The 11,284-nt window shown below is 36.9% G+C and overlaps 1 protein-coding gene across 1 annotated transcript; it reads left to right on the forward strand.

The window, feature by feature from the left end:
* The first annotated feature begins 333 nt into the window (after positions 1-333).
* On the forward strand, positions 334-1,209 carry LOC128048304 (olfactory receptor 5AC1-like). Its single transcript, XM_052640682.1, has one exon. The coding sequence runs from the start codon at positions 334-336 to the stop codon at positions 1,207-1,209; it is 876 nt and encodes a 291-aa protein (XP_052496642.1).
* Positions 1,210-11,284: the final 10,075 nt, after the last annotated feature.

Raw genomic sequence — 11,284 nt, forward strand, 5'->3', positions numbered from 1 at the left:
TATATATTTCTTGGGCAGAATGAGACGTTATTTCCTCTATATCAATTTTAAGATGAGTTCATGCAAATCTAAAACTGTTGTTATCCATGTTAGATTGAAAAGGATTTGTGTGAAATTTACCTATCAATTTAGATGACTATAATTTTAAAATATTTTATTACAGATAATTTTGAATGCATGTAATAGTAGATAAGTGAAGGTATAAATTAAGAACTACTAACTAAATGAGAAGCATGTCTTATGTGTCTGTAACATAAAAATTCACTGTTTTTATGACTCTTTTGTGAATGTTCCCTCTCTTACTCTTCCATTTTAGAGATTAGCTGGTCGGATATGGCAGAAGAAAATATGACTCTGGTGACAGAATTTGTTCTCACAGGACTCACAGATCTCCCAGGACTACAGGTCCCCCTGTTCCTGGTGTTTCTGATCATCTACCTCACCACCATGGCGGGCAACCTCGGACTGATTTTTCTCATCTGGAAGGACCCCCATCTTCACACCCCCATGTACTCATTCCTGGGCAGCTTGGCCTTTGCAGATGCTTGCTTGTCATCTTCTGTGACTCCCAAGATGCTTGTCAACACCTTAGACAAGAGTCAAATGATGTCTCTCTTTGAGTGCATGGCCCAATACTATTTTTTTGGTTCCAGTGCCACCACAGAATGTTTCCTCCTGGTGGTGATGGCCTATGATCGCTATGTAGCCATATGCAACCCCTTGCTTTACCCAGTGGTGATGTCCCACAGACTCTGCACTTGGTTGATAAGTGTATCATATGCAATTGGTTTTCTGCATCCTGTAATACATGTAGGATTATTATCTAGATTATCTTTCTGCAGGTCTAATATAATACATCATTTCTACTGTGAAATTTTGCCACTTTTTACAATTTCTTGCACTGATCCATCTATTAATGCTTTAGTGGTTTTTATTTTTGCTGCTTTTATACAGGCTTTTACTTTTATGGGTATTATGGTCTCCTATACTTGTGTCCTCTTTGCCATCCTGAGAAAGAAGTCTGCAAAGGGCAGGAGCAAAGCCTTCTCTACGTGCAGCGCCCACCTTCTATCTGTTTCCTTGTTCTATGGTGCTCTCTTCTTCATGTATGTGCGTCCTGGGTCTGGCCAGGATCAGTATCAGGATAAAATGTATTCACTGTTCTACACGATTATAATTCCCCTGCTAACCCCTTTATTTATAGCCTAAGAAACAAGGAAGTTTTAGATGCACTTAGAAAAATAATAAAGATATAAATATTTATCAGGAAAACATTCATAGTCTTTCCTTTTTACTCTCCATTTACATAAAGTATAATAACTGGACCTGGGTTTTGCACATAGAGACCAGCTAATATGGAGAGGGAAATGGCAACCCACTCCAGTGTTCTTGCCTAGAGAATTCCATGGACAGAGGAGCCTGGAGGGCTGCCATCCACGGGTTCGCAAAAGAGTTGGACCCGACTGAGTGACTACCACACACATGCACACCCCCCAGCTAAGAAGTTTTTAATTCAATTAATGATAATATTTAGACTAGATATGCTTGCCTTAGTTATAAGTGAACCTAGACTCTCAAAATAACTTATGAATAGGGTAAGATATCACTTACTTGATGTGAATGAAACTTCAGTTCCCAAATTACTAAGCTTGAAATATGAATAAGCTCTTCTATTTCCAGATATACATGTTTTAAAATTTTTATGAACTTATATTCTTTTAAAGAAAGATTCAAGTCCATGTGAAATTTCTATTAAAACATACACGTGCCCTCCAAAATAATTCTTGAGCACATAATTTTTCAATACCCTCTCTTTTGTTAATATTTGGAGAAGGAAATGGCAACCCAGTCCAGTATCCTTGTCTGGGAAATCCTATGAGAGAAGAGCCTGGTTGACTATAATCCATGTGGTTGCAAGAGTCTGACATGACTTAGTGACTAAACTACTAAAAAAAAAAAGAAACTTGAGGCAGTTAAATGAAAATTTCTAAGGGTTTTAATAGTAATTTTACAAATTAAGTTAGTATGTATCACATTCTTAAAAAGGTATGAAAATTAAAAAATACTTTAATTAATTTTCTTGTAATATGATTAAAAGTTCTGAGTTTTCAAAAACTTCTTAATTTATTAAATAATCTTACTGAGTTTCTTTTCCTGATTGACTACTGATTGAATTATATACTGATTGAATATGTGTGTGTGCATGTGTGTGTGTGTGTTTGTATCAGGAATTGTCAGCTACACGAATCGGGATGTATATTTGATCAAATCATAGTTACATAATTAAATGGATTTTTCTTTACAAAATCTATGCATAGTTTCTGTCTGGCCCTTTTGCCCCTTGCCTCCTAACTTTATAACATTTGGCCTTGTGAATACCCTAGTGAAAAATAAAGGAAATGATATTCTCATGAACATGATACATTCTCCTGTCCCGTAGCCTATTAATTAATTTGAGGAAATAAACAATAATTTGTGAGTCAGATACCCCAAAGCCCCAGATGGGCAGACTGCCTTCAGCACAATGAGTTTAGGATTTGTTTAATCAGACTCTCGATCCTGTGATGCATCTGAGCTCTGACCCTGTTGTGAAGACTCATTCTAAGCAGGTTGTTCCCTGTGGATGCAGAAGCTCTGTAGGAGTTCCTGTCTCTATCTCTTCACAGTTAAAGCCAGTGACAAAGCTTTCTTTTTATTATGTGTCACAGAGATGGTTTAGGCTAGGTCATTATGCAATCGCTATGTGTCAATAGATAGTCATTGACATATCTATTGGTTGGTTTGAAATCCACATAATACCTACATACCATGAGAACTAGGGCATTTCAGGTAATGCTCAATCCAGTTTACAGCATATCATAGAAAGGAATAATTTTTGATGTGTCAGACCCTGTTGATAACAAGTGACAGAACCAGTAAATGAATAAATGTCATCAACTAGGTCTTGAATATTTTCTTCTTCCTCACCCAGAGTACAGATTGTGGTTCTCACTCTTGGTTATCAACCCAAACCAAGCAAATTAGAATCTGTAGGAGGCATTCTCAGGCACCATTAGTTTTATAAACCTCTCCAAGTGATTCTAACGTACAGCCAATGTTGATAATGACTGGAAACAACTGTGAAACTTAAGTTTTCCATGAAGCTGGATGATTAGCAATTCACAAAAAGCTAACTGTAATTATTCCCTAAGAAATTCTTTTCTTGCCTTATTAGAGTCTCATATTTAAGCAGGTACTTAATTTTAGTTGGACAGCTCTCCATTTTCTGTCCATATTACAGGGTATTAAAATCAATCCACTGAATATCAGCTGAATGATTATAAAACGTCTACTAGGTATTTAATTTATATAGTTGGAGTGCATAGCCTCTATATAATATTTAATTTGGTCACTTAAGCAGAAGAGGAGACAATAATATAGAGATTTTTCACTTGAGTTTGTCATTATCAAACTTAGATGAGCATGAGCCCACAGCTGTTGAATTCAGCAAATCATTGGTGGGCTGGGCCTTAGGTTTTTCAGAAGAGAATATTCAGAAGATTCTCAGGTGATTCTGATGCATCTGTGTGCATTGGACCACATTTTGAAGGTCAAATGAATAATATTGCTCAAGCATCCATGGCCAGCAAGTTGGAGTCTGAATTCTGATTTCTTCCTAATAGGAAAACCTACCTACTAAGGCCTGAATGTGTGCATCACCTCATCACACATATATTGAGAATTCAAGCCCCAAAGATGATCGCTTCCCTAGTGGCTCAGAAGGCAAAGAATCAGCCTGCAATGCAGGAGACCCAGGTTTGATCCCTGGGTAGGAAGATCCTTTGGAGAAGAGAATGACTACCCACTCCTGTATTGTTACCTGGAGAATTCCATGAACAGAGGAGCCTGGTGGGCTATTGCCATGGGGTCACAAATAATTAGACACAACTGAGTAACTTTCACTATTCACTCACCAAAGATGATGGTATTAAGAGGTAGGGTTTTGGGTGTTGCTTAATCTATGTGGTAGAGCCACATGAATGGGATGAGAGTCTTATAAAAGTGGTCTCAGAGAGATCCCTTCCTTTATTCTCCACATGAGGACACAGTGAGAATGTGTAGGCGATGAACCAGGGAAAGGGTCTTCACTGGAATTCGGTCATTCTGGCACCTTCATTTGGACTTTCCAGCCTCCAGAAATATGAGAAATAAATTTCTGCTGTTCATAAGTTATGCAGTCTAGGTAGTATGCTTTTATGGCAGCCCAAATGGACTACCGCATGACCTCATATTTAATTATTACTTCAAGACTTTCAAAGTGTGTTCATCTGAATCATCTTAATTGATAACGAGGTGGCATTTCCTCCATTTACAAATCAGGCAGCCTGGAGCAGTGGAAAAGCATAGGATATTGAATCAGAAGAACTATTATTTTTTTCTTGAGTCTCTGATACAGTTAAAAGTGATCACAAGAACCTCTATTTAATATGCTAGTGCATAGAGAGAAGAAAGAATGAGTGTTTGAGGCTAACTCAGTAGACAGTGCCTTAATTTCTTCATGTGTATGATGAGTATAATAATATGCACTGGTGATGATATTATATATAGGAAATCCCAAAGATGCAACCAGAAAACTACTAGAGCTAATCAATGAATTTAGTAAATCTGCAGTATACAAAATCAATACACAGAACTTGCTTGCATTCCTACACACTAACAATGGAAGTTTGGAAAAAGAAATTAAGGAAAGAATACCATTCACCATGGTAACAAAAAATACAGTACCAGGAATAAGCCTACCTAAGGAGACAGAAGACTTTTATGCAGAAAACTGTAAGACACTGGTGAAAGCAATCAAAAATGACACAAATGGAGAGATACACCATGCTGTTGGACTGAAAGAATCAATATTGTGAAAACGACTATACTACCCAAAGCAATCTACAGACTCAGTGCAACCTCTACCAAAACACCAATGGCATTTTTCCCAGAACTAGAACAAAAAATCTTAAAATTTGTATGGAGACAGAAGATCCCAAATAGCCAAAACAATCTTGAGAAAGAGAAAGAGCTGCAGGAATCAACCTTCCTGACTTTATACTACACAACTATAGTACAAATTTTTATAGCTCTCAGTAGTTTTCTATTTTTTTCCAAATATATATAGGTCAGGCATACATTTTTTCCAAGCTTAATATAAATAAATATGATTATGTGGTTATGTGTATATACATAATTATACCTTTTAATGATAATGATGGTAGCCAAGGAAACAATTCAAAAATTTTTCAAACTAATAACGTAAGAAAATATGAGTAATGTATTATTCAACTGAAGTTATTCTTGAAAACCTATGTATAACACTACCCTAATATGATTTATATATAGAAATGTTTATATAAATTATGTGAATATAAATACATATATAATGTCTGTGTATTATTATACATAAAACCCCAAAAGTTAGCTGCAATGATCAGTGATTAGTGAAACTAGAAGAATTTATTTCCTTTCTACTTCCTACATTTTCCTTTTTTTTTTTTAGAATTAAAATTTTATTCTTTTGTTTTTAAAAGAAATAAGCAGGCTATAAAATTAATAGTTGTAAAACAATATGTTTGAAATGATTTGTTGATTAGTGTATAATGCCCAGTTCAGTTCAGTTCAGTTCAGTCGCTCAGTCGTGTCCCACTCTTTGCGACCCCGTGAATCACAACACGCCAGGCCTCCCTGTTCATCACCAACTCCCGGAGTTCACTCAGACTCCCGTCCATCGAGTCTGTGATGCCATCCAGCCATCTCATCCTCTGTCGTCCCCTTCTCCTTCTGCCCCCAATCCCTCCCAGCATCACAGTCTTTTCCAATGAGTCAGCTCTTCGCATGAGGTGGCCAAAGTACTGGAGCTTCAGCTTTAGCATCATTCCTTCCAAAGAAATCCCAGGGTTGATCTCCTTCAAAATGGACTGGTTGGATCTGCTTGCAGTCCAAGGGACTCTCAAGAGTCTTCTCCAACACCACAGTTCAAAAGCATCAATTCTTCGGCGCTCAACCTTCTTCACAGTCCAACTCTCACATCCATACATGACCACAGGAAAAACCATAGCCTTGACTAGATGGACCTTAGTCGGCAAAGTAATGTCTCTGCTTTTGAATATGCTACCTAGGTTGGTCATAACTTTTCTTCCAAGGAGTAAGCGTCTTTTAATTTTGTGGCTGCAGTCACCATCTGCAGTGATTTTGGAGCCCCCCAAAATAAAGTCTGACACTGTTTCCCCTGTTTCCCCATCTATTTCCCATGAAGTGATGGGACCGGATGCCATGATCTTCATTTTCTGAATGTAGAGCTTTAAGCCAACTTTTTCACTCTCCTCCTTCACTTTCATCAAGAGGCTTTTTAGTTCCTCTTCACTTTCTGCCATAAGGGTGGTGTCATCTGCATATCTGAGCTTATTGATATTTCTCCCAGCAATCTTGATTCCAGCTTGTGCTTCTTCCAGTCCAGCGTTTCTCATGATGTACTCTGCATAGAAGTTAAATAAGCAGGGTGACAATATACAGCCTTGATGTACTCCTTTTCGTATTTGGAACCAGTCTGTTGTTCCATGTCCAGTTCTATCTGTTGCTTCCTGACCTGCATACAGGTTTCTCAAGAGGCAGGTCACGTGGCCTGGTATTCCCATCCCTTTCAGAATTTTCCACCGTTTATTGTGATCCACACAGTCAAAGGCTTTGGCATAGTCAATAAAGCAGAAGTAGATATTTTTCTGGAACACTCTTGCTCTTTTGATGATCCAGCAGATGTTGGCAATTTGATCTCTGGTTCCTCTGCCTTTTCTAAAACCAGTAGGTTGACCTTATTCTACAGGGAATCTTTTGATGGCATTTGGGGAATTTTAATATTACCTGAACAAATAGACTTGAAGATGGGAAGATATAAATAATACCTTTTTATTCAGAGTGCATTTTCCAAGAAAATTAATTCGAGATGAGTCTTTGTTGACATTTTCTTCTTATACCCTGAGCTCTTCATGAAAGTCTGTATGGCATCTCTGCATCTGCTTAGAGGAATTAGGTGAGAATGCAATGCTTTATTTTATTATTGTTATTCTTTTCATAAAAATTACTTTTAGTGCCCAGAGTCTCTCATTAGCTGTCAAAACATTTGAATTATTTTTCAGATGATTTATCTATCAAAAAGAACAGAAAGCAATCCTAAACTGAATAGTTAAATATATATTAGGCTCTGTACAGCTTCCCTAGTGGCTCAGATGGTAAAGAATCCACCTTCAATGAAGGAGACCTGTACTTGAACCCTGGGTTGGGAAGATCCCCTGGAGGAGGGTATGGCAACCACTCCAGTGTTTTTGCCTGGAGAATCCCCTTGGACAGAGAAGCCTGGCGGACTACAGTCCATGGGGTCTCAAAGAGTCGGGCACGACTGAGCAACAAAGCACACACACACATTTTCCCTGAACTCTTATGGATACAAAGCTATATACTCGGAGAATGAAGACTTGAATTCATGCTATTACATGTAGAGTTTGTGTGCTTAACCACTACGCTATGCCACTTACTAAACAGCAAAGAGGACTCATAGTCTCACAGGCTATAGGAAGATGTTCCTTAGAAAATCCAGGGCACTACAGATAAGAATCTTTGAAACGAGGCCATAAATTGTTTTAGGTATAGTCATTTAATAATTTAGAGGTAGAAAATTAGCTTCAGAAAATTGGTTACATTTTTGTGAAACTTTTCTTTGCTAGAATAATATGTTATAGAGCTAATCTATTTAATATTTTTATCTGTAAAAGTGGAATTCATTCTGGCCTTTATTGTACTTTCACAGCATCTGGAAGATTTTCCAACAGTGAAGAATCATAGGGTTACGGAGCTGTTAGGGCAGTTTGTCTTTGTCTTCATCCTGGTTCTTGTTTACTTTGTACTTCTCTGGAAATAGGCAGAAAGATGGAGTTGACCACATCTGCCCAGAGTCACACATTATATTCTAGGCAGAGTTCAACACAGGAAAATGTGAGCCTTTCAGGGATTTGTCAGCAGTGTGCTTACTTAATAATCACTGCAACTTTAACCAACTCTTTATACTGTTAAAAGCCGAATATTAATCTCAGATCATCTCTTTTCCTATTCTATATGAAGATGCAGAAGAACTTTTTCTCAACATAGCCTCTCTTGTAGAAAATATTCCAATTCTTCTATAGACTTACTGTTTAGACGTTAATCTTGTCACAACTGAATTTTCCACAAACTCTATATTCCTTAAAATTTCCACATGGTATCCTCTCTTCGAATTATAAAGTAGGCATTTGGAGGAAATGTTTCAGGCCAGCAGAGAGTTGGCAGTGAAATCTTCAACAACATTGTACAGGATTGGTGACTGGGTCATAGAAATAAAAATCTGTGTTGGAATGACTCTCCCTTATCTGAACATGTCATGAAAGCAGGGAGCTGTGAATCCGACAATTAGAGTACTCCCTTGCAGGGTTATGTTCTTAGATCAGCTGTTTCTAAATGGCCATACTCTGCATTTTATAAACCAGGCAGGGACTTGGATATACAAAACACATTTTATGTTTAGAATTCTGCACAATTTTTCATTGATGAATGGATTGTGATGATGTGGACTTAATTTTACCCCCTGGGTTTCCACAGGATCTAGCTTCTTACATGCTTCCCAGGATCACTTGCTTCACAGATTTCTTAAATTTTTTTTTTATTTGGAGAATATTTGCTTTACAATATTATAGTGGTTTCTGCCATATATCAGCATGAATCAGCTATAGCATACATATATCACCTCCCTTGCGAGCTTCCCTCTCACCCTGTCCCCATCCTACCCCAATAGATTGTCACAGAACACCAGGCTGAGCTCCTTGTGTTATACAACAACTTCTCACTGCCTATCTGTTTTACACATGATAATGTATATATTTCAGTGATACTGTCTCAATTTATCCCACCCTTTCTTTCCCCCACTGTGTCTGCAAGGCTGTTCTCTATGTCTGTGACTGTCTTTCTGCTCTGCAATTAAGTTCATCAGTACCATTTTTCTAAATTGCATTATATGCATTAATATATATTTGTTTTCCTATTTCTGACTTACTTCACTCTGTAAGTATAGGCTGTATAACAGCCTATTTATAACATCCTGTATAAAAGGCTCTAAGTTTTTCCACCTTTAGGTGAGGGATAACACCATTGTGATTATCTTGGTTGTGAAGATCTTTTTTGTACAGTTCTTCTGTGTGTTATTGCCACCTCTTCTTAATATCTTCTGCTTCTGTTAGGTCCATACCATTTCTATCCTTTATCGAGCCCATCTTTGCATGACATGTTCCCTTGGTATCACTAATTTTCTTGAAGAGCTCTCTAGTCTTTCCCATTCTGTTCTTTTCCTCTATTTCTTTGCATTGATCGCTGAGGAAGGCTTTCTTATCTCTCCATGCTATTCTTTGGAACTCTGCATTCAGCCGCTTGTATCTTTCCTTTTCTCCTTTGCTTTTCACTTCTCTTCTTTTCATAACTATTTGTAAGGTCTCCCCAGACAGCCATTTTGCTTTTTTGCATTTCTTTTCCATCTGATGCTGGGAGGGATTGGGGGCAGGAGGAAAAGGGGATGACAGAGGATGAGAAGGCTGGATAGCATCACCGACTTGATGGACGTGAGTTTAAGTGAACTCTGGGAGTTGGTGATGGACAGGGAGGCCTGGCGTACTACAGTTCATGGAGTCGCAAAGAGTTGGACACGACTGAGTGACTGAACTGAACTGAACTGAAGTTCATCCACCTCAGTTCAGCTGACTCAGATTTGTTCCTTTTTTTGGCTGAGCAATATTCCATTCTGTCCACAACTTCTTCACCATCATCTGTCAATGGACATCTAGACAGCCATGTCATGGCTATTGTAAATAGTGCTGTAATGAACATTGGGGTACATGTGTATTTTTTAATTATGGTTTTCTTAGGGTATATGCCCAGTAGTGGGATTGCTGGATCACATGGTAGTTTTACTTCTAGATTTTTAAGGAATCTCCATACTGTTCTCCATAGTGTCTGTATCAATTTAATTCCCACCACAGATATCTTTATATTAGTTATTTCCTATCAGTGTAATTCATCTTTTTCATTATTTGATTTGGATAGAAATAGCCTTTTTTTAAAATTATTTTTTACTAATTTTTATTATTTAAATGGAAACAGCTCCAAAACAGTGGCTAATCTGTTTGACTGTTGTGTCTTTTGTAAGACTTTAATCCACTCTGATTTTGAAAGTCCCAGTTCTAATTTCAAACATACCAGGAAAAAAATGTTCCAATTTTTAAATATTATGTGCCTTTGATATATCTAAAACATTCCTGGTTAATTGAATGATAATTGTTTACTTGGCATGTTTAACAACATCTCTTAGATCTTTCCCAAATCTGCAGATGAACTGGTTAGTGTCAGTTATTTTTCTTCCTAAAAGAGGGGTTATTTTAGCATCATGGTATAACACCTGAGTTAGAGGTTCTATATTTGCCTGAGCCAGGAATAACAGTCTTCTAGCTTAGGATATCAAACAAAAAATGTTTGATGACAGAATGAATGATTACGATCATATATGAGAGTTTGTTGGATAAAATTATTAAATAACAAGAATCTATTTGAAATGTGGAGTGGTTTTGATGAATGTATAGTCAAAAGAGTCTATTAGGAATATGTGGTAAGTTGTTGTATATATAATCAAACAACATAATTATAATGGATAGAAATCAGCAGAAAGGGGATTTTAACTTATTGTCTTCTTACTCTACTCATGTCTTAGAAAGAAAAAATTTTATATATTTATCAGTAATATAAATATATAGTCTATTTTTTGGTTCAGTAGAAAGTATATGAAAGAGTTTCTATGAATCAGTGAACCAGAGTCTCACTTTTAGAGATTTTAGTAAAAAATTCAGTATGCATTTTTTACTCAATTCTGTAAAAACTTTCAGAGTTAATACAATGCATTCAGTTTTAAGGTATTTATGAGTGACAAGATATGGACTAAGTTAGCTCGTAGACATCTAGAACCTTCTCCATAACCCTTTAAGTAATTATATATACATATATACTGACTTCTGAAAATCATTTATAATATTTATAACATATCTATAATACTCTTCAGTGTGCTTTACAAAAGAGAGACTCTGTACCTTCAGTTAGGGTATCTGACACAGATAAATAAGACATTACCATCCAATATATTTTTGTGACCCTTATTTTTGATTTCAATTCTCCATTGCAGTGATCAGCCTGAGTGGAT

This window comes from Budorcas taxicolor, chromosome 1, assembly GCF_023091745.1.
Source record: "Budorcas taxicolor isolate Tak-1 chromosome 1, Takin1.1, whole genome shotgun sequence".
Classification (NCBI taxonomy): Eukaryota; Metazoa; Chordata; class Mammalia; order Artiodactyla; family Bovidae; genus Budorcas; species Budorcas taxicolor.